Source organism: Gigantopelta aegis, chromosome 9 (genome assembly GCF_016097555.1).
Source record: "Gigantopelta aegis isolate Gae_Host chromosome 9, Gae_host_genome, whole genome shotgun sequence".
NCBI classification, from domain to species: Eukaryota; Metazoa; Mollusca; class Gastropoda; order Neomphalida; family Peltospiridae; genus Gigantopelta; species Gigantopelta aegis.
In genome coordinates, this window is record NC_054707.1 from 28,923,354 (window position 1) to 28,947,513 (window position 24,160).

Here is a 24,160-nt window from a genome sequence, read left to right on the forward strand (position 1 = left end):
AAAAAAAACCCAACCCAAGAAACAGAATAGTTAATTACCTATACTTTCTCGTTTGTCACAATTTGAGGCAAAGCAAATCGACCCGGAACAGGCGAGGATGCAGGATTTCTGAAAGGGGGGGGGGGGGGGGGGTCCAAATGTGATGACTGATCTCTCCTTTTACACAGCGCGCCTATTGCAATATTTAGAACAGTTAATATAATCACGTTTCCCCTTAAAGGTTATGGTCGGTTTTCAAAAAGGGGGTCCGGACCCCCTGGAACCCCCCCCCCCCCCCCCGATCCGCTACTGCGGAATCGTAGAGATGTACACCATTTTCAGTTCCAAAGCTGACAGCCTCGTCCAAAATTAGGCAGGATAGCAATTTGAAACATCACATCCCAACAGAAGATATCGGTCAAGCAAAATCATCTGAGGTGATTAAAAGTGAGGTGCAGCCAACCAACGATTGTGTTTAGCGGCTGTCCACTTCTAAAACTAGGAAAATACACAAGAAGAAATGTAATGGCATCGGCCATCAACGTTTGATTTTTTGCTTTCACGAGAATAAATGTTTTTGTCTATTTGTTTTGTTAGGATGGACCGTGAACGTTTTGAGTTGGCCTTGGCTCGCACTAAGGAGCCTAATTCGTGTTTTGAGTTGGTTCATAGCGAAAGACATGTTGCTCTTCCGCCACGTTTTGTATGTAAAGTTAAAAAAGGGATTTGTGAACAACTGGACAAAGAATTGCATCTTTATTCAACACAGTAAGTTTCTTGTGAAAAAGGTCATTGACATGTACTCCCACTGGTCTAATAAATAGAGAATAATTGATTACCGTTTTAAGATACCATCTTTATCCTGCCAAAATTATATATATTAGGCCATGAAAATGAAAGTTATAGATTTGCGTCCACCGCCCGCATGCCGTTAAAGGTACCGCTCAAAATGTTCATTATTTGCACAAAAAAGGCACTTAATGATCATCACACAAATTCAAGTTCCAAATCGTCAATAGTGGTAATGTCTACGAAGTCCTTCGTGCCAATACTGCCATCTCCGTCATACATTCTGAAGTGTAGCCCAGTAGAGCACTGAATCCTTAAGCAGGAAGCAGTATATTCCAAACATTGACGGAAATTGCCGAACTCTTGAAGTGTTGACCTCATTTGGACTTGAATCTAGTATGGAAATAATAGATCAATAAAAATAATGAATAATGAAAAATGAAAAAAAGCCTCGTGTTTTAAAAATTGTTCGGACGTAAATCTATAACTTTCATTCTCTTGGCCTTAACAGACTTGATCTATTCTCGGAACCGAACATAATACATATCGCTAAAGATTGCAAGGCGTATTAAGTCAAGAAGTGTCCTATTTTACGTACTGCTTGTTTATTACGAATCTGCGCACACGTGAACTTTGACAACACAATAATTCTGAACCAGGAAGTACTTGCTACCGATGAAGAAAAAAGAAGAGGTAAAAACAGGTAAAAAGTAATTTTTAGACAAAATACATGATCGTTATTTTAAAGAGTAGCATCGATTAAAAATCATATGCTATATTAATACCTCCCTGCATCTAAATAATCAGCACTTGTTAACAGCGAAAGAATTCTGTCGCTGTCACGTCTGCTTCATCTTTGGGTCAGGTCACGTGACATATGTATTCTTTCAACAAAAAATGAATTATGGAAGCCCATCTTTCCCAACTTAATCGAAGATTAAATTTGTATTGTCTCATTTTCAATTTTTTTTTCTACAGGGTTTGTTATTTTTTTAAACTTTAAAGTTCAATGTTGTGATTTTAAAAAATATATTATAAATGTTTTTAATATAAACTTCTTTTCATTGTTTCAGAAGCCTAAAAGGATTGTTACAATAAAGGTTACAAAAACATGCATATTACAAATCTGAGACATTGTTAGCTGCATGAAAAGCAGTTCAAGAAGGCACGACAGTCTACAAGGCTTCGAAACTTATCGGCATACCGAAACAAACTCTGGCTGACTGAAAATCAGAAAAAATATATAACCCACAAAACACTGGTAGTGGACAACAAATATTTAATAAAATTCAAGAGAAGAAACTAGTTGATTAAATTACATATTTGGCTACTTTAGGCTACGGTTACTCTAGATCAGAAGTTGTCCAGCTGGCCTATGCCTATTTCATGTCTGTTTTGGCACCTGACAAGTCATTAACTAATGGATGTGTAAAAAGATTCTTTAAAAGATGGCCTGAAATTCAGTTAATACGACCGAGAAGCACAGAAATACATGTATACAGGGCTAAAAGTGCTACACTTGAGGAGTTAAGCAAGTATTTTTCTGAACTAAAAACCATTATGGAGAAGTACGATTTGCACGTAAAGCCACACTGCATAAATTACAATGTAGATGAAACAGGAATTAACACCGAACATAAGCCTGGTAAGATTGTAGCTTTAAACAAAAGCAAAACTGCTGCAATCACCAGTTCCAGGTCTTTGACAGTGACTGTCATTGCATGTGGAAATGCAATAGGCTCAAATATTCCACGTTTCATCATTTTCAAAGGCAAAAGAAAGTCATCTGACTTATCACACAAATGTACACCCGGCACTCAAGTTCGCATGTCTGAAACAGGTGGGTCAAACAATATCCTGTTCATGGATTAATTCAAAATCACTTCCTTAAATTCACCATGAGTTCTGATTCTGATCACAAACTGTTGCTGTATGCGTGATGGACATGCTAGTCATATAAATCTTGCACTAGAGAACATAAAGTGATTCTGTCCATACCAATCATCTGTCTCAGCCGTTAGATGTGGGTTGCATTGGTCCTTTTAAGCGGTATCTGTATGCTGAATGTGCAAGCTTCGTGAGGAGAAACATCAGAGAAGCCATCACTAAGTATGACGAGTGAGATTGTAAGATTTATCCGAAAGCTCTTTCTCAACAGAACTTGGTGTCAAGTTTCCACAAGACAGGCATCTATCTTTTAGATGCTACTGTGATTAACAGCAACCAGCTGTCTGTGTCATCAGTGTTCACTGGCAAATCTCCAAGCAGCAGACCAACAGTCGCAGACCCATTTTTTAAGACAGAGATTCAGTGAAAGAACTCCCCAACAAAAAAGCAAAGAAGCAGAAAGATCAAGTTGTAAAGACTGGAGGGAAAGCTATTTCAGAAAGTCCAGTTTTCAAGCAACTTAAGCATCTTCATCATTCAAACGACTTGCACCAGACCCTGTTCCAGCAACAAGCACAGCTGCAACAAAGAAGCAAAAATCATCTGAGGAAACAAAGAAAGAAATGTTTTATTTAATGACGCATTCAACACATTTTATTTACGGTTATATGGCATCAGACATATGGTTACGGACCACACATATTTTGAGAGGAAACCCACTGTCGCTACTACATGGGCTACTCTTTCCAGTTAGCAGCAAGGGATCTTTTATTTGCACTTCCCACAGGCAGGATAGCACAAACCATGGCCTTTGTTGAACCAGTTATGGATCACTGGTCGGTGCAAGTGGTTTATACCTACCCATTGAGCCTTGCGGAGCACTCACTCAGGGTTTTGAGTTGGTATCTGGATGAAAAATCCCATGACTCGACTGGGATCTGAACCCAGTACCTACCAGCCTGTAGATCGATGGCCTAACCACGACGCTACCGAAGCCGATCAAATTATTGTCATCCCCGGCGGGATACGAACCCATCTGAGGAAACAACTGAGTGTGACAACAGCAGTGAAATCAGCTTCCATGATGAAGAAAAATGCTGGGTTTGCAATATGTTTGAACCAGCAAAGCTGAAAAATATTTCTTGCGTGGTTCTCATTAACTGGGCCCAGTGTGATGTTTGCAGCCATTGGGTGGGTGCACTTGAAGTTTTGTGTACCACAAAATGTGGTCATTTTTATGACCACATTACAAATTAGATGAAAAATAACTTCCACTGGGCCTACCAGTGTACCACTTTGTAAATATGTTTGTTTGTTACTGTATTCACATGTTCCAGTTGCCAGAAATGTCGTTTTCTTTAAACAATGATTGATGACCAATATGAGCTTCCATACTTTTTGCGCCGCCGGAAGTAAACTGGTTTCCAAACTTACCTATAGGATGCTTTCCGATCCAGTCCTTGAAATGTAAACATTCAACTGTGGCATGTGTTTTATCTGTCGATGGAATACACCGGTAAGGTTATAAACATTTTATTAATTGATATTTGTAACGAGCTTCTAGAATTTTTTTTAAATCTACTAGTCATGGGATCAGTAATTTTTTAATTTACTAGCCACAAGCCCTTCTTTACTTTGAAGTTAATACAATTTTACTAAATAATAGTAAAAATCAGATATGTCATATAAAGAGGGAGATTAAAAACACTAATATTAGGGTTTGGGGTGGGTCAGGATATTCATATTTACAAAATAGACTTAACTGAAACATTTGACCCAAAAAAATTCATTAGCCGTTGGGCATGGCAATAGCAGTTATTTACTAGTCCAACATTGAATATCACTAGCCATGGAATCTAGAAGCCCTGTCTGTAGTTAATTGAATCAAATTGATTGTGCGATTAAAATGTGTGTGCGTTGTATCCATTTTCCCGTTAATAGGATGCTTCACGATCCTTCGAGAATACTGGTACTGGCCACAGACCACAATTAATTTCGCTATATGTTTCTATATAGCCTTAGTGGCTACATGTATAACATTTTTATTACCGGGTAATATTAGCAGGCCTGTGGATTTTGTATGTACCTTTGCCTGCCTGGGGGACACATACCCTGTAAAGGACAACCCCTGTTGTCCATCTCTTTCTCCCAGCATATTGGTTTAAACAAACACACTCTCTAAACGTGGCCGGAGTACACCCATTTTACACAAAAAGCACTACTTTAGCAAGGGCCAGAAATACCACAAACAAGTCTTCAATGTCAACAAGTTACACATGTTTACAAACTACATGCTCTCCCCTGTCACTTCAGTCAAATAGTTGCCACTTCATAGCTGTCTGCCATGAAATAATCAGTCAAACAGCAGACTACTTGCACGGACAAATTTCCGAATTTTGGACAACCAAATAGGAAGATAACTGTAAATTGAGGCCTACTTCGATCCCTGGCCGCCATTGTTTATCCCATGACGCGGTGAAGCTTTCCCTTATAGTTACATATGGTTTGATCTATAGTGAATTGAGGCAACTTTTGGTCGATCATTTACAGCAGTTAACGGCCAAGATTCCTAAAACATGTTGTGCAGTTGCCTACATAGATCATAACATGATGTTAAAAAAAATATCGTTTTATAAATTTCGAAAAGAAGAGACCAGACACTGCTTCTGGGTAGATGCACTAAAACATGACAAAGCTGATGGAACGCCATGGCTTCCCACACATAATGTAACTACGTTGAATTTTAATATTGTTGCTTGTTGACACTAACCGACGTTAAATGGTTAAAGAATGTGCAGTGATAAAAATTCTTCATTATACTGTAAATAAAATACACAATTCCATCGACTTCCATGAAAAACAAACAGATGCATCCAGTTCTTGAATAAAGAGTGTACTCTTTTTTTATCATCAAATTTGTGTGGTCTTCATTTTTCATTTAATCTAATTTTAGAGTTGCTTGGAGATTCTCTATACTTGTATTTATTTTTCCATACTTTGCCTACTACATCTTATTTATTTATTTTTAAAGTTTAAAATAAAAGTATATACCGTTAAATTACATATATATATTATAATTATAATATTATAAGTTCTTGTTTAAACTTAAATTAAAAAAAAAAAAATTCAAATGTGTCTGTAGCAGGCCTACAGTACAAAAGTATAGGTTGTTTTCTTCTACTTTCTCTCGCTATATATAAATATGGCTCACCCCCCCCCCCCTCCCCAAACTGTCCCTACTACTAGAGATTTTGCCCATTCCCCCACTCCAGATATTGTTCCTATGGATATGTAATAGCCCAGATGTATAATGTATTAAACAAAAAAGGTATACTTGTATCTCGGAAACTAAAATAATGGACTAATGTGTTTAGTATTTACTTGGGTGCAGAGGGTAAATGTGTGTGTGCCTTTGTGTCATAATATATACATGCATATACATACATATAATACAAGAAAACAAGTGTACAGTATGTACACATATATATCATACATACATTGTATTTATGTATTTAAAACAATTTTAAAGAAATTATTTCTTTAAAATTGTGTTATATATGTGTGTGTGTGTGTGTGTGTACAATCTGTTCCAGCACTTACCTGCAATAAAATGGTCATCTGCCATATCTGATATTTGTTTTTCTTTCTGAAAACACTGTTTGACATGGAGAATAATATAGCATTTAACCATCTCATTCATGTATTTTCCTTTAATATGCTACATAAGTGCATCTATACAAGAGGTAATTTAACCCAGGTTAAAAGCAACTTAGGTTAAATATGTGTAGTCTAGCAGAAGGCATATTGATATAGATCAGTTTACTAACAGTTATATTTGCCTCCATCTCCTTTCTCCAGTTGTATATTATCAAAAATTAGTTTTGTACTTATTACTTAAATTTTAATTGCAATAACAATTCGAATGCAGCACCAGACTGAACAAAAAAATAACTGCAATATCCACTTTGACTAAATATAAAAAAACCACCAATATATATATATATATATATACTACTCAAAAGAATTTAAGGGTCAGACGATATTTTCGACATTATTTTCTGAATGTCAATTATATTAGCTAGACCATGTCACGCATGGTATTGTTCCATTTTGACGAAAGTGGGTCTAAGCAACCCATAAATGAATTAAAATCCACTGTCATTGACACTGTCGACTAGTTCTAATGGCGAAAACATGCTTACATTTGCACGTAAATAAGGGCGAAAGCGAAAGGTCTGCTAAGTGCTCATAACTTGCTTTTTCACAAAGCGCTTCATTTGCACGCTTTGCATGTGTATTCCATGTTCCCAATGCTGAATTTCCGTATAATTGGAGCTTGCGTTAGTGTACGGTGCACACTCCAAATTCGACAATGGTACGACGTCAACTGACTATCGAAGATCGAGGAAGGGCTATTGCTTGGCTTCAGGATGGCAATACGCAAAGAAATGTTCGCCTGGCCTTCAGCAGATTGGTGGCGGGGCAGTTCTGCAGGATGACAATGCCAGACCCCACCGCGCCAGGGTGGTAACGGACTTTCTCAGACAACAAGGTATCGCCAGGATGGATTGGCCAGCATATTTGCCTGACTTGGCCCCAATAGAGAACGCCTGGGACGAATTAGGCAGGAGAGTTCGGGATAACCATGCCCCTCCGGCCAACCTTCATGATCTGGGTCAACTTCTTATGGCAGAGTGGCAGGCCATTCCCCAAGAGTTCTTCAGACGTCTGATCAACAGCATGAGGCAACGATGTGTCGAGTGTATTCGCGCCAGGGGTGGATTCACACACTATTAAACGAATGTTCTAATGTGTAAAATCCATGTTTGACAACCTTCAACTTTGACAGCATGTCATGTGACTTTCTTGTATACAGTGACGTTTATTTGTGGTTTTTTGTAAATATGGAACAATAAATTAAATTTTTGGTGTAGTTTACATCATCAATCTAATACACTCTGAAATGTATTTGGTTATAAATGTTTGACCCTTAAATTCTTTTGAGTAGTATATATATATATATATATATACATACAGTGGACTCTGTCTAAACCGGATTCTGTGTCCACTGTATATATATATATATATATATATATATATATATATATATATATATATATATATTATATATATATATATATATTTATATCTTTAAAAAGATAAACTAACGACTACTATATATATATTTATATATATACAGTGGACTCTGTCTAAACCGGATTCTGTGTAATCCGGATCTCTGCGTAAACCGGTCCATTTCTAAAGTCCCGTCCAGCTACCGTTTATCTCTTAGGTATAAATCTCTGCCTAATCCGTACCCTGTCTACTCCGGACTCCGGATCAAAGATCAAGAACGAAAGAACCGTTCATGCATTAATTATCTCTGTCTACACCGGATTGGCAATTGCCGAGTAATCAGGACACCAAATACAAAATGTAATCGCACACGTGTGAAGTTTACTCTTATTGCGGTAGGTCGTTAGATCAATCGGATTAATATTAGTGTGTGTGTTGAAACTAACTGATTTCACTCTTATGAATTCGGCGAGATATACTTGTCAACCTAATGCATGTATAAATAGGTGCGAATCGCTCGTATATTTTGTGTTATCTTATTTCATTTATAATGGCGGAACGACCCCAAAAACGGCAATGTATCGAACTTTCGTTAGAAACTAAAGTCAAATTAATACAAGAATTTGATTCAAATCCGTAGTCAAAACATGGGATCAAATGTCATTGTCAATCATTCAAGAACCATAACTCTGGGTGAAACTCTGTCTAAACCGGTCCTCTATGTAAACCGGACTATTTCGACGGTACGGAGTGAGTCAGGTTTAGACAGAGTCCACTGTATATATATATATATATATGTATATGTATATGTGTATATGTATATGTATATGTATATGTATATGTATATATGTATATTATATATATATATATATATATATATATATATACATGTATATATATATATATATATATATATACCGGTATTAACCATTATTTACTCAAGTAAGTTTTTGTGTTTTATTAATAAATATACCATGTTAAACCCTATTATTAAAACATTTGTATGCATGTTTGATTAGGTAACACTGTGTTTTAGAAGGTTGTAGACTGTGACATGAAAATAACTGAGGGGAGTTATTAATTGCTCCCCTAATTTAGATTATGGGGGCAATTTAAAATATTAATATTAACATGCCAAAGGGAGCTATATATTATTTTCCTTGAACTAATCTCAGGGGAATGACGGGTAGCTAGAGAGAGATATACGGTAACTCCCCTTAGATGACAAGGTCTGAGGTTGGCTATATTTTATAATTGCTATTTTCTTTTTGCCTGCATTCAACTGCAAATAATTTCACAATCTGTAAAAACTAAATCATTTCATTATTTCAAGAAACTGGGGTTTAAAAAAAAAAAAGAAGTATGTATTCAGTGAAACATTTTCACTGTTGCCATTACATCTATATATTAAGAATGACAATAATAATACTGTAATTTAAAGTTGTAAAGTAACAACTTTTCAATTGTTTGTTTATTACATTCTATTTGGAAATAAAATAATAATGTTAAATTATAAAAATAATTATCTTAAATCATGCATACAAATTTTATTATTATACATACAAATTATATATTTTGTAGCCCACATCATAATTATTATAATATTAATAATTGTCTTATCATTTCAAACTTGTTAAAATTTATAATTAACATTACCTGAAAATTGCATCAACAAAAATTATATTCTGCCCAACCTTGCCTCTAGTCAGGTCTCCTTGACATACAAGCTACATGTATGTGGAAACACGTCGGTAATAAATATAGATTATACTAATTCAGATTCCCGTTGTTCATTTCTCTTTTATGACAACACAAGCTGCTATAATCATGATAAGACATGCTGCAACTATGTGTTAGCTACAGAAAATAAATGACAATATGCAAGGCATGCAAAAAGTTAATATGATAACTTTATTCTATGTAAAACAGTAATCACTAAGGCTTTGCTTCACCCCCAAAGACCCGGATGATCAGTAACTAGGCCGTGTGACATCACACCAGTTCCGAGAATTCTCTTTTCTCAATCCTAAGTGCAGACAAACACACACATGTGCATGTATAACAAAACAAAAAGCCTGCAACAAAATAAAACAAAAATCATCTTTATTATATAACATAATATTGAGGGAAGGCAAAGCGATAAATAGTTAGGGGCGAAATGACACTTGGGACAAGCTGGTTTTGGGGCGAAACGTCTGGTACACCTATTTGTTTACGTTCCAAGTCGTATAGTTAGAAACTTGTGAAAACTTGAGCTGCCAGTAAATTTCAAGTACTGTAAAATACTTTTATTTTCGAGAGGTGTAATTTTCATGTTAAAAAAAGATCGCTTTGTGCACAGAATTAATATTTTGCGCATTCTTGATTAAACAATTTCTTTTTTTACCAGTATTATTAAAAAAAATTTACATGAAATTTTTATTGTTATTATTTATAATGAATGTACCATTTTTTTTGGGGGGGGGGGGGGGGGGCCACCCAGTATAAAAAGTAATTACAGGATAAATAATAATAATTAGATAAATCCTAAAAGTGAGTGCAATTACCATGATAGATATGTCCAACATTTCAGAATAAAATTTACTCGACGTCATTATTGAAGAGTCACTCATATTTTTAATATTAAAGGTGTTAATGATGCTCTTCAGAAACATTAAATATAAAACAAGGAATGTATGGCCTTTATGGATTAGACTCAGAGTGAGGTTTCCTAGAAAGCATTTTGTTTGAATCGTAATCATAACAGCCCCAGCACAAAATGGCCCTAACAATAATTGGCCTCAGTGTAAAAGTCAAAACGGCCCTTAAAAAAAGTGAAAATGGCCAAAGTGTAAAAGCCAAAGGCTCGAGAAGAACAACATCAGTTCACTTGTGCAAGATAAACGGTATTGCCTCGTAGCTCGTTGAGCTGGTATGACCATTGGCCTGAACCAGGGTAGAGTTATAGGCAAAATGTCTCTATAATGATCCTTTGTGTATGTTTTTTATTATTATTATTATTTATGTGGTAAATTAGTGTAATAAAATTTATTGTGATACAGTTTCTGTTAAAAACATATAATAAAGTGTTTACCAGTGATACTGTTTTTATATATATATTTTGACTGCCTGTGATATATTGCTTATATCGATTAACATTATTAGTAACGAGAATTAATTTGACTATCTCCTTTGGCCATTTTGACTTTTTCCTTTGGCCATTTTAACTTTTTGGGGGGGGCTGTTTTGACTTTTTTCTTTGGCCGTTTTGATTTGCATGTTCAGGGCCGTTTCATCCTGGGTCCGTTTTGACAGCATAGCTTTTGTTTTTCAATATGAGAAGTTTCTCATCCAAATAGAGGGCAAAACAAAATGGTAAGATTTATGCAAAATCACGTATCCATGGTCACCCCAACAAATATGTTTCCCCAACACACCCATGTCTGAATTTATGCATGTTGTGTCATTGCAATGTGTTCTCACATAAAAGTGTGCACGATCACCATTCACAATCGTACATGTATACTTTACTTGAAAATGCATAATATTTGTACTATAACCCAACCCAACTTAAAATGGCAGAATAAACTTTTTACTAGCCCTACTGTGAAAAACATTAGCCACAGGCATTGGGCTACTGTATTCTAAAAGCCCTGTATTCTACCAATAATAATATTAAGTTTTCCTTAAGTTTCCATAATTATGATGTACATGTACATGTGTATACAGGTACATGTGTATACAGGTACATGTGTATGTCATTTGTTGCTGAACTAGAAAATTTCAATTTAAATGTTTTATTGATGAGACAAGGTTGACCAGTATCGTAATGTTAAGCTTATTATGATTGAGAATTTCCAAATCTTGATTTGTTTTTCCTTTACATACCGTATAACACATGATTTACATGTACTTAGCTTGTTTTTATTAGGCTACAAGGTGTCGTCATGGTGATGCAGGGTTAATAGATGGCATTAAATTGTATAGGTAGAAAGATTATTCTTGGAATCAATGTATATAGGTTTTGTAATGTAAGTGTAAAATTTAATGTATTTTTTGGTTTTACATTTATAATTTTTAGCGGGGGTGAGGTATTTGATTGCTTGGCGTTGCCGACCCTTCTTTGGTATATACCACTGGTCCGGCATTGTTTTCAGTAGGTAAAAATTAAAGGGAGCGGCTGTGCGACCACCCCTCTTCCCCTCTTTTTAAAAAAAAGCAACAACAAAATTTTTAACAAAAAGGAAAGCTTGGTTACTGTATATCATTGTGTGTTGGTCGACTTTGTGGAAAGACCAACCCCTTATTCTGCCTCTCAATATCTGGTACAAAAATGTTGGTACGATGTACAAGCTGATTCATGTTTTATGTAGTTGAACAGGAGATAATGGTGGTCTGACATTCGTTTTGGTGAACCGATCAAAGTTTTAATATTATTTTAATAAAGATTTCAAGACATCTGAAAAATAATAAAGATGTTTTAAAGTCATATGAAACATGAAAGGGGACGCGGCATAACATGAAAGTTGGGCGGCAAAACACAGAACATATATTATACCACCATATATTACATTTACATGTACTTACAACTGTTTTTACTAGGCTACATGTTGTTCTCATGGTAATGTTAAGGTTATTAACTAGTGAATTTCCAAATGACCTTGATTTGTTTTTTCTTTACATATAATACATAAATTTACATGTAATTAACTATTTTTACTAGGCTACAAGGTGTCCTCATTGGGTATGCCAATATGAAGTTGATGCAGACCTGTGGAATTGTTATGGACGATGATCCATATGTTCACTTCAACATTCAAGTTGACTTCATTGTGTTCAAGCCGAGAATTGGCTGTCAGATGAAAGGCATTGTCAACAAGACCAGTGTTGATCATGTTGGTTGTCTTGTCTATGGACATTTCAATGCTTCCATTCCAAGACCCAGGGTCAATGGAACCATGTGGAAAGGTAGTGAACTCAAACCTGGAGACAAATGTGTGCTTGTTGTCGATCACATATTTTCACGCAACAGAGTCCTGTCAATGAATGGACACTTGTACATGTGAGTACTTTTGAATTTTAACTTAGAAAATCCTTATTTTGAATATTAACTCAGAAAATCTTCTCTTTTAAAAAAAAACCTCAGAAAATCCTTATTTTGAAGTTTAAGTTAGAAAATCTTTGTTTTTACATGGGGACCTACATGTACATGTATGTTTGTTATAAATAGAGGTTGATGAAAATGACACAAGTGTAACATACATAATTTGCTGTTAAAACAAGTGGTAAATGTTATCTTCAAGTGAGAAAAAGGGCAATAATACAACTCCAAGGCTCAAACTTCATGGCTACATCGATGGCAAGTGCCAGTAGCTTTACCGATGACAGCTTTTTAATTTGCCACTGAATAAAAATTATTACTGTCAGTTAAAAGGATAATTTGTGTGTGTTTATTTGTGGCAACAGTTACTGGTAAATTGTCATATATATACATGCCTGCAGCAAAAACCTTTCAAAATTGCCATAGGTAACAAATGTTTAACTTCATGTACTTCAAATCTAACTACATGTAGATGGAATATTTTATTTCTTTCACATTCATTTAAGAGAACGCTGTGTGAAATTTATATCATAGTTCAAAATTAACACTGAGCTAATGTCAATCAGAACTATAGTTATTTCATACCTTGCTAATTTCGTACTGTCCAGTTCATACCATACTGCATGGTCATTTCATACTATATAGTCATTTCGTACCATTGTGAAAAGTCAATACATACAATAGTCATCAGGGTATAATCTAAAAAAAAAATTAAGGGTCCCTTTTTGGTGAATTGGGAAAAATTAATGTTTCAAATAGAAAAAAGGGGATTCTCAAGAATATAACCAGTGCCATTACATTGATCAAATTTGTGTTCCAGTTTTATATAATTTGTGTTCCAGTTTTATATATAATATATATGTATTCATCATATATTTGTACCTGTCAGAGTTCTAAAGCATATACAAACACTTGTTTTATTTTTATTTTAACATTAAATGAGTATAGTACATGTTTCTCAATGTCTCTTTCATTGGTATTCTTAATGTTTTGTACAGGTGATGACATCTGTACATTTATTAAAGATGGAGTGTTTAGGGGAAAAGGAAATAACCTCTGTATGATGTTGCTTATACATGTATGATATATTGTGCAAAGTGGTTATCCCATAAGGGATTAAATCTTCTCACACTTGGTTGATGGTTGATGCAATTTATATCAGTGGTGTATACACAAAGTTACATGTGTATAATTATTTGACACTTAAAACTTTGTTATTCTCAAACTGACATTAAATGTCCCAGAGCTTGATGTTATTGTCATGATTATATCACTATTCAAAATGGTAATATTATAATTATATATGACAATTGTAGGCCACTTTAAACAAGTTTTTCTCCCATTCCACACCATGCTATTTTTTATCAGAAAAAAACACAACCTTTGCAATTGCCCACGGCAATCGCCAATGCCGTGGAGATTGCTGTGGAGTTTTTCATTCTCCATACCCATGGCACTTCTTATGCTGTGGACTATATTAGAAATTTTTTCCATGTATGTTTTTTTTTGCCATGGACATTTTGTTAATTGCAGGGTTTGAAACATTAATTTGATGGGTTCTGCAGTGAACCTGTATTAATGAAAATAATCCTTTCATACCAAAGTCATACTAATTAAGTCAGGCATCAAAATAAGTTGAGAATGGATGTTCAGGTTACCAGAGGGTGACCACATGTCAAGAAAGTCGACAATGGTACTTGCAGTAAAGTACTCTTATAATGAACTGCAAGGGACCAGGAGCATGGTTTGTTATAGCAGTAGGTCGTTGTACACATTTGTGGAAGTTAGCCATTTTCATTCAGGAAGTCGGCCATTTTGGATTTTTACAATTTAAACACCATAAACACAAGAATTAGTGGGGTGGGTTTTTTAAATATTTCATTTATTATCACCAATAGAAGCAAAATATGCAAATAAATCCAACATGTTGAATCAAATGAGTGTTCAGTCAGTCATGTTTTGAAACAAAGCTTATTTTTGTCTGCTTAGTAAGTGTTGGTCTCATAGTCTGCAGGGCTGTAGCAATGTCGACAATCAAATGAAACAAGCACAGCTACATCAACTTTACTTTGGAAAAACAGTGTTGTCGTGTCCATCATGATTTCGCATCTACCGAATACTGTTCAACATTTCATAATATTTGTATTACCTACCTTCAAAACAAAATATCTGATTATTTAACGCTAATTACAATGACTGTGTAGTGACTTTCACGTGTCAGTCTTAGTGATGGATACCGGTACTTAAACAAGCACACAATAGCAGTGAAGTGAAAGCAGACAGTCAATTGCTCAATACATCAATACCTTACTTGATGGGGTATTATCTGACGTTATCTGATCGGACTTATCAGTGCAATCGTTTTGGATACATTGTCGCTAATGCTACTGATTGATAAGATGCAAGTGAGTTGCAGGTGTCAGTCTTCTTGTTGGATACTGGCAAAATGTCACGGAAGCAATGGGGACTTAAACAAGCGAACTATAGCAGTGACGTAAGAACATACTGTTAATTGTTCAATATATTACTCTCTTAATTGATGCAAATCGACTACGTAAATACACATTATCTGACTGATCTTATTAGTACAGTAGTTTTTGATGCATTGCCGCTAATGCTACTGATTGATAAGATGCAAATAAGATACAAAACAATTATGATCAGTTCGCTGTATATGCACTAATTTACACTGAAATTCACAATTTTGACCAAAAAATTGGTTCGTTTTAACAGTTAATTCACTATACATACACATGTAGTTCCTTTTATACACATGTAGTTCCTTTTATACATTAAAATTTATTAATACTATATGGGGGGGGGGGGAATCGGGACTTTACAATCAGTTCATTCTAACTGGTAATTTGTTATAAGCGTGTACAGTTGTTCTAAAAGTACTTTACTGTAATTAATTCTTCACAAATTTTGTGAACAAAAATATGATCACCTAAGTTCTAACTTTTGATCAACTGTATGCTGTTTAAATATAAATTACACAAACAATAATTTAGTATAATGAGAACAGTGATATGAATGAACAACAAAGTATCAGCATGTTTATGAGGAATGATAATGGGAATTGTAAACTTTATAAATATGTTGTAACCTATACATGTATGTAGGTTACCAGGTTCTTAATTTATGGTAACCACATACATGTACGTGCGTTACCAGGCAATGTACTTAATTCGATGCATGTACAGTCCGAGTCATTTCTTACCACAGTCGTGTAAACTTTCTGACACACCAGTCTCTAGTCATTTTACAATCTGAATAAAAGTTACTTAGATGTAACTCATGCTTAGCACATGAACGTTTAGATTGGGTATGGTGGACCTACACTGGGTTTTTCCCAAAACTATGGTCTCTGTGTAGTTAGCCAGCCCTCATCAACTGAGGTAATATACATGTACATGTAACACTGCTATTATATATATGACCACTTCTGTGTAAATAACAAAAATGGTGGCCACCATTACCATTGGGCAAGATCAAGCGGTAACGGAGCACAGTTTTAGCTACTTTTAAACATAAAATTGCTCATATTGAATTGAGTTTTTGTCATAACAATTTACTTTTTGATTGGTTTTATGTTTTAGGCATCATAAAAAAAATTTAATGGGTTTTTGAACATTCGGTAATGGAGGTACATAGGTAAGTATGGAGGGACATACACCAGGGTTTCTAGATTATGGTAGCCCCACTCCCATGGCAATGATATTCAATGTTAGGCTAGTAAAATAACTACTATTACCATGCCCGATGGCTAGTGAAAGAAGAGTATATTTTGTAAATTTATATGAATATCCTGTCCCCACTCCTACCTCCCCAATCTTATAAGCTCTATCTTCTTCTTTGGGTGACATCTAATTATTACTATTAGTAAAATTGTATTTACTTAAGTAAAGTAAGGCTAGTGGATTTTTAATCGTGGCTAGTAAAAATTTTAAATTACTGATCCCATGGCTAGTGCATTTTATAAAAATTGTAGAAGCCCTGATACACGTATGTAAAAGGCAGGCACTTGATGTTTTTTTGTTATTGTCTATGCTGTGCTAGGTATTGACTATTGGAACTATATATAGTATAACAGAAATCAAGCTAAGATACATACATGTATGTATAAAACAATAATATAAATTTGAAATGCATCACTCAGTTATTATACTTTTAACATAAACATTGAAAAAATAATGGATTTACATGTCAATAAATAGTCAGTTTAAATTTAATTTAACATCAGTAGTTTATTGATATGTTGATTTTGATCATGTACATGTAGCTACTTTTATACATAAAACTGTATATAAATATTGAATTACATTTAAGTTCTTACTTTTGGTATTGTAGCTGATGGGTTCCTTTACAGTGTAGCATAAAAATATATATTGTAACTGTTTTCATTGTCATAAATCGGCTTTTTGAGGTTATATTTACTGTGCAATACTCTAAACTAGTATATAACTGAAATCAAGCTAAGATATGTATAAATCAATAATTTATAAATCTAAAATGCATCATTATCATTAAGTAATTGTATTTTTTAATTATAGTTTTAATAAAAATAAATTCATTGTTATATATAATTTTGGATCTTGAAAACACAGTCTATCCAAACTTGTACATTGCCAAATTTGCGTGTATTGAAGTTTTAACACACATGCTGTATGCATGCTTATATATATTGAAACCAAAAAGAAACTTCCTTTGAATTTGACAGCAGAATTTGGAAAGGTTAAAACCAAACCAAAATATGTTTATACTGAAAGTGTGTTCTATGGTGCAAATGTTTGGAAAAGAAATATTGCCCAAATTTTACAATAGAAGGAAGAATTTATTGACAAAATGTAGTAGGGATCATAAATAAAAATCACACATTAATATCGGGTATGGCCACCTCACAAATTGATGACTGCGTTGCATTGCCGCCGCATGGAACTGACGTGTGTGGATTTCTGCCTGTGAAATATTGTTCCATTCCTCAATTAATGCTTGTCGAAGTTCATTGATGTTTGATGGCAGGTTGGGTCAACACCTTACACGTCTATCTAGACTATCCCAGATATTGTAAGTCGTTAGTATGTCCTGTCTGATGAAATCGTGTCTGAAGATTGCTGCTGATAGCACGTTCACATAAATGTGTTGGTATTCTAGGCATTTTTAATAAAATTTAATAAATTTCAATAAATTGTATTTACTTAAGTAAAGTAGGGCTGGTGGATTTTTAATAATGGCTAGTAAATTTTAAAAATTACAGATCCCATGGCTAGTACATTTTATAAAAATTGTAGAAGCCCTGATACATGTATATAAAAGGCAGGCACTTTTATGTTTTTTTGTTGTTGTCTATACTGTGCTAGGTATCGAATTTGGAACTATATATAGTATAACAGAAATCAAGCTAAGATACATACATGTATGTATAAAACAATAATATAAATCTGAAATCACTCAGTAATTGTACTTTTAATATAAACATTGAAAAAGTAATGGATGTATCCTATCCTATCCTATAAGAAAATATTGTGGCCCAACACGTCACTTTTTGGTTTGTTTTGATGCATATGGGTCACACAACTGTGTAGAGTATTTCAGGTCTCACATTTCAATAAAAATTGCACAGCGAGTCAATTAGTGGATTAAATCAGGGTACTTTTTGTTGATACAGATTTCCATTTTAATTTTCACTGAAATCATCCCTTTGTTGTAAAAATGTATTGAACATGTTTTATGTTAAAATGACAGTGGTTTGCAGACAATTCAATTCTCTTTAAAATGTGAGTTATTTTATAAAAGTTGGTCACCAGGTTCAAAAGGTATTGCAATTTATGTAAATATACTAGTTCGTTATGCATTTTTCAAAGACAGTCTACACCTCATGCTGTATGGACATTAAGTCTTTAAAAATTAAGTGAAATTAAATTATGTTACACTGAATTTTCTCACCAATATAATTAGTATAAATTTATGATTTAGGAATAAAAAGTGTCATATTTTATAACATTACAAACATTTTACAAAATTACGGCAACTTATAGGTTTATTGTCACAAAACAAATCTGTAGTGTCCATAACCATCTAATAATTTTTGACTTGATCAAAAGAATTCTACATCCAGTTGAGGTTTACAATGTCAGATGTATGGAGAAACTCTGTAAAGTAATAGAAAAGTTAAGTAGCTGAGGGATTTGAAAAAAATACACACTGAATGTGGATTTGTAGTGTCTGTAAATGTAGTGTCCATAACCTTTCAAAAAGCATCATTATAAATTTAGATACTTTATAAAAAAAAAAAATATGTACTCAAATTTTATTGTATTTTATTTTGTAACTAATTAAAAAATAATAACAAACATAAATAATATAGTTGAATTGGTAATAGTTTTTTTCATCTAGCATTCACCCCTAAAAAAAAAAAAATTATGACTAGCAGGACATTCTTCATGCTGAAAATATTTCTGAATTGTGTCGAGTGTTTAGCTAATTTTTAACTTGCATAACCAATTAAGTTCACAATGAGACCTAACATTGAAGATAGAATCCTACCAATAACATACTACTAGGAGTGCTATATTCATGCAGTAAGGATTCTCTTTAGTGTCTATAACCAAACAAGTAATATAGAAACTTTGTGGTAAAAATACTAAAATGTAACTTGCCCACAACTAAGTGATTAAATGTCAACAGTAATACCAGTAAGATATATAGTTCATATGAATATGATATAGTTTTGCAAATTTTTGGCAATTTTTTTTTAGAGAGAGATAGTTTAAGGTGAAATTTGAGAGAAAAAATAATTTTAGTCAAATCTTTCCTAAAATTTACTTTTACAAACAAGTCATATTGTAAACAAGTAAACAAATTAAGTTACACTGAAACATAATAGTAAACTTGATACTAAAATGTTAATAATATTATATTTTGAAAATAAATATGTTCAGTGCATTGGTTATGGATACTACCATATTGTCACATCCGGCCATGATCAGTAGATTTGCAGCTGATTAATGGAAACTATTAATATTCATCTCAAACATATTAAAACTGTATTTTTTAAATATGGGAAATGTTATTGCTTTATTTAAAACCTTTTATAGTTATATTCAAAGCTGAATGATTTTTTTTCTTCAAATTTATGATTACCATTGGGTTTTAACAAGGTTACTGTTTACTTGGTGTTAACAAAAATACAATTTATTTTCGGATTGTTTCATGAACATTTTAAGCTAAAGAATGCACATTATTACTTTTTGACAGTATATATATTTACATACTGTGTATGTACATTATGATTTTTTTTCTCTGTAGCATCTTTATTTCTCTGAACAAACAAGAGGCATTTTGACTGTAAATGATATTGAACAGGGCTTATAAAACTGAATATGTATATTAAGCAAATACAAAGCTAAAACATCTTTCATTTCGCTGTTTAAAATTTTAGTTATTACAACTTGCCCCATAGCTTTTAATTAGTATTAATGTGTGAAGTAAATTAATTACTCTTAGTCTGCCAGAAGTCCTTTTGATAAGACAGGTACAAAATGATCAGGTAACACCCCCCATTCTCCTATAGAAATTTTATTAGTAGCTTCAGTCCCTTCTTAAGGTGTTATCCCAGGACTTCAAATGTTTGTGAATTGCAGATGTTTATATTACATAAATGATTTTAGTTCATTTAATTAAAATACATATGCATATGATACTTTTCAAGTTGGTTTTATCACACAAACTGTATGAATGTACAATGGCACAAAAGGACAGGTTTTTAATTGGTCACCATGACTAGATTTATATTAAAAAAAAAATAATAATAAAAAAAAAAAATATATATACCAGAGTGTTTTTCGGTATCATCAATATCATATATTAGGAATAAAAATTGTATTATGCGATATTTGGGGATTAAGGCACAGTGGCAAACCAGGGGCCTAATTCACAAATGTCTCATAGACTCTGCTAGACAACAAAGCATCTTCTTTGTAAGACTTAGCATTGCACTGCGAGATCGCAAAGTTGCATGAGTTTAGTGAATTAGGTCCCAGATGGGGCACCACAGCACTTTCTTGCAGTCGACAACATCCAATTTGTGGGGCATACCAGCAAGTGAACATTGTACATAGTCTTCTACAACTGGGGTTGGGATTTAGGTCAGTCATTTAAGTGCTCGTTTTAGGTGCTTGTGTCGCAGGATCAAACCACCACGATGGATCCATTCAACTGATTGGGTCTTTTTTCTCATTCCAAACAGTGCACCACAACTGGTCAAATGCTGTGGTATGTGCTTTCACATGTTCAGGGCCGAAAGACATGTAGGCTATCCCAAGGGCTGAGTTCAGCCAGACCGAGCTAAAACAAAATGTTCGCTACACTGGTTTGTGCGCTTCACGTTAAACCAAATGGACACGACAGACACCAATCAAATAGTTTGCGAACATTAGGAAGAACGTTCATTGGCTGAACTGAGGAGAGCTCTCAGCGCGAATATACGTCACGCTTCAGTCAGCTGACACCCACGTGTCAAGAGACATCGTTGCGGACATTAAACAATACGATTACACGGAAGTAAATCGTGATGTAGATTTGTAGAAAAACAATAGTTGTTTGCATCAATGCATACCTAACTGCAGTTTCGTTTATTTCCTTTGTCTTTGTTAATTTTGTACTTTTGTCGAGAGCACGTATGCAGATCACGATCGTGGAAAATAAACATGCAGTATTTATACTAATTGCAGTTAAACGTACACTGAATTAGTTTACAATAATCATATTTGTTAGATATATATTTGTAAGACTGTGAGGTGACATTTAATAAGTTAGCTGGATTTTAAAAAGACCGTAAATTTTAATTTTATTAACTTTTTTTTTATATAAATGGAATAATCTGTGAAGTCAGCATTCTTAGCCTAGGTATTTTACAAGCAGAAATCACAACAAGCATTTAACACGATGCTGAAATCAACAGCAACAACATGGCACAAATTATGAAATTGTTGGAGGTGGGGAATTGATGGGTTACTTTTAAAAAAAAGTACAAGAAAAGAAAAAAAGCATGATTAGCTGGATTGAAGGCAAACACTTAACTGTTTTCAACCCACTACCCCACTTATTTTGGCTTGATTTGTGTTATACTGATGCTAAAAATGTAAGCACCTTAAAAAAATCCTGGGGAAAGACCTGCATTCTTGTCTGGGAAGTGCATATAAAAGATTCCTTGAGGCTTTAGGAAATATGTAGCAGGTTTCCTCAGATGACTACGAGTTAGAATTACCTAATGTTTGACATCCAATAGCCAGTGATTAATTAATCAATGTGCTCTAGTGGTGTCATTAAACAAAACAAACTTCTTGTTCTCTTTTTTTCTACAACTGATTTATATGTACACATTTACATAAAACTACATAATGTACTATGCTGACAAATTAAAAAGAGTGAAAAAAAGAAAGAAGGGGTATATAAGTAAACATAGCTTAAAAGCTTTGATGCATATGGTGTTATTATACCAGTATGTAAGTGTGGGCCTACCCAAATATACTTTGTACCTACATATAGTAGTTAAATGTACAATAAATGTTTTTCATCCCTGATAATTACAAACTGTGATGTCATATTGTAGTTTGTAATTACATATTTCAGGGATGAACAAAGGTACTACTATGATATAGGGTTAATGAAAATGCAACATTGCATTTGACTCGGCCACTGGATTACTTATAATGTTTACCTTCATCACAGAATTTCTTGCAGAGACGAATACAGAAATTTTCGTCAAAAATCATGTTTCTTAATTTACACCTGCCCTTCAGCAGAGAGCAATTAACACCATTGGCACACTCATATCACTCTTGAAAGGTGCATTTTAGACACTAGCAAATTTAATGTATCATAGTAAATCTATTTGACAGTTGAAAAAATCTAGTAACCCGTTAGACTAGCACCAAGGTCCAGTCCTGGGTACTACGTGACTATGGTATTAAATGACTCTAGGTATTATTTCTAAAGATGGATTCTTAATCTAAAAAAGCAACAATATTAATAAAAATAACAAATCCAAGACAAAAACATCTGACATAATGTATTTGTCAAGCTTCATTTTAATTTCCATATACATGTACATGTATTTAAAGTTGTGTAGCTTACACATGAACAGAATGAACATTTGTGCCCTATATCACCCCAACTCCTGTCCATTGGACATGTTACATTAGATTTTATCATTAAGGGTGTCATGATACACCGATGCATCACGATAAACTACTGCTGACGATACGATACACGAAACCCTTTCTTGTGTATCGATTCCTGTTTTGACCTCGTATCCATTCCTATATTCCATATTCATTTACAAATGCCAATTTGTACTGGTGGGTACTTACAAGATATTTCCTTCAAAAACGATTATTGACAGATATGCGCCTGCTTATGCCAGTATGTTTATGGTATGGTATTTATACATTAAAACTGTGTTTAATCGGCATTTTACTTTTATAAGGTTTATTTCTTATTTCTTATTTTTAAATCACTTCACCTAAGCTGCAACTTCTTGGTTTATGTGGAAAACACAGTGAATCAGGTATTGTGAGCTATATATCATCTGTAATTTTGATATGGGCAATTTTCCTTCATCATGACACTAAGTATAATAACTTCATTTTTTTTTTTTTTTCATTTGAAGTGGAAGTTATTAAAAAGTACATGTATTGTAATAAATTGTGGTGCTTTTATTTTAATTTTTTAATTTTAGACCTGTAACTAACCAAGCAACTACATGTGTTAAAAGAAAACAAGAAGAATCTGTGGACAAAGACGTACCCACTATTAAGAAGAAAAAGAAAAAATGTATATTGGACCATCAGAACGTTGCCGATGTTTATTTAGCAAAAACCAAGTAAAAGTAGAAGTAAAAAACATTCAGATGATTGGTTATCATAAACGTTACTTGATTGGAGCATATTAATTTTATGACCAAGAAACAATGTATGTAGTGCAAATGTGATAATATTTTGGTAGGTTGTGTCTTCAAAGTTACATAATGATTATATGTCATTGTTCCCAGATTGCAAGGTACATTTGAAATGCATCTTTGTATAAAAGAACATTTTGTGATTAAAATGTTTTGCCTACACTAAGGTTTACTGTTATTTTGGTTATCTTGATTATCAATACTTTGTTTTTATTGCATCACATGCAATGAATAATATGAGTCAGTAGAATGGTTAAAGTGTTGTTTAAATTTCTTTAATTGCCTTTAACTCTTGAATTGTTTAATGGATGATGTTTATATCTGGTCTGGCATTTATGAAGTGATAATTTCTCAACTGCACACCCCAAGCTCCATAAATGTGATCCAAG

The 24,160-nt window shown here is 33.7% G+C and overlaps 1 protein-coding gene across 1 annotated transcript; it reads left to right on the plus strand.

Moving 5' to 3' along the window:
- Nucleotides 1–483: 483 nt before the first annotated feature.
- LOC121381405 (DNA-directed RNA polymerase I subunit RPA43-like) lies at nucleotides 484–23,933 on the plus strand. The gene is made up of 3 exons (XM_041510704.1): nucleotides 484–747; nucleotides 12,434–12,772; nucleotides 23,553–23,933. The coding sequence occupies exons 1-3, from the start codon at nucleotides 551–553 to the stop codon at nucleotides 23,698–23,700; spliced, it is 684 nt and encodes a 227-aa protein (XP_041366638.1). The 5' UTR covers nucleotides 484–550; the 3' UTR covers nucleotides 23,701–23,933.
- Nucleotides 23,934–24,160: the final 227 nt, after the last annotated feature.

Excerpts from the sequence above, each read along its gene's own strand:
- LOC121381405 (XM_041510704.1), top strand. The coding sequence starts at position 551 with ATGTTTTTGTCTATTTGTTTTGTTAGGATGGACCGTGAACGTTTTGAG. Across the intron at positions 748-12,433 it reads TTGCATCTTTATTCAACACA|GCTACAAGGTGTCCTCATTG; the intron begins GTAAGTTTCTTG and ends TATTTTTACTAG. Across the intron at positions 12,773-23,552 it reads ATGAATGGACACTTGTACAT|ACCTGTAACTAACCAAGCAA; the intron begins GTGAGTACTTTT and ends TTTTAATTTTAG.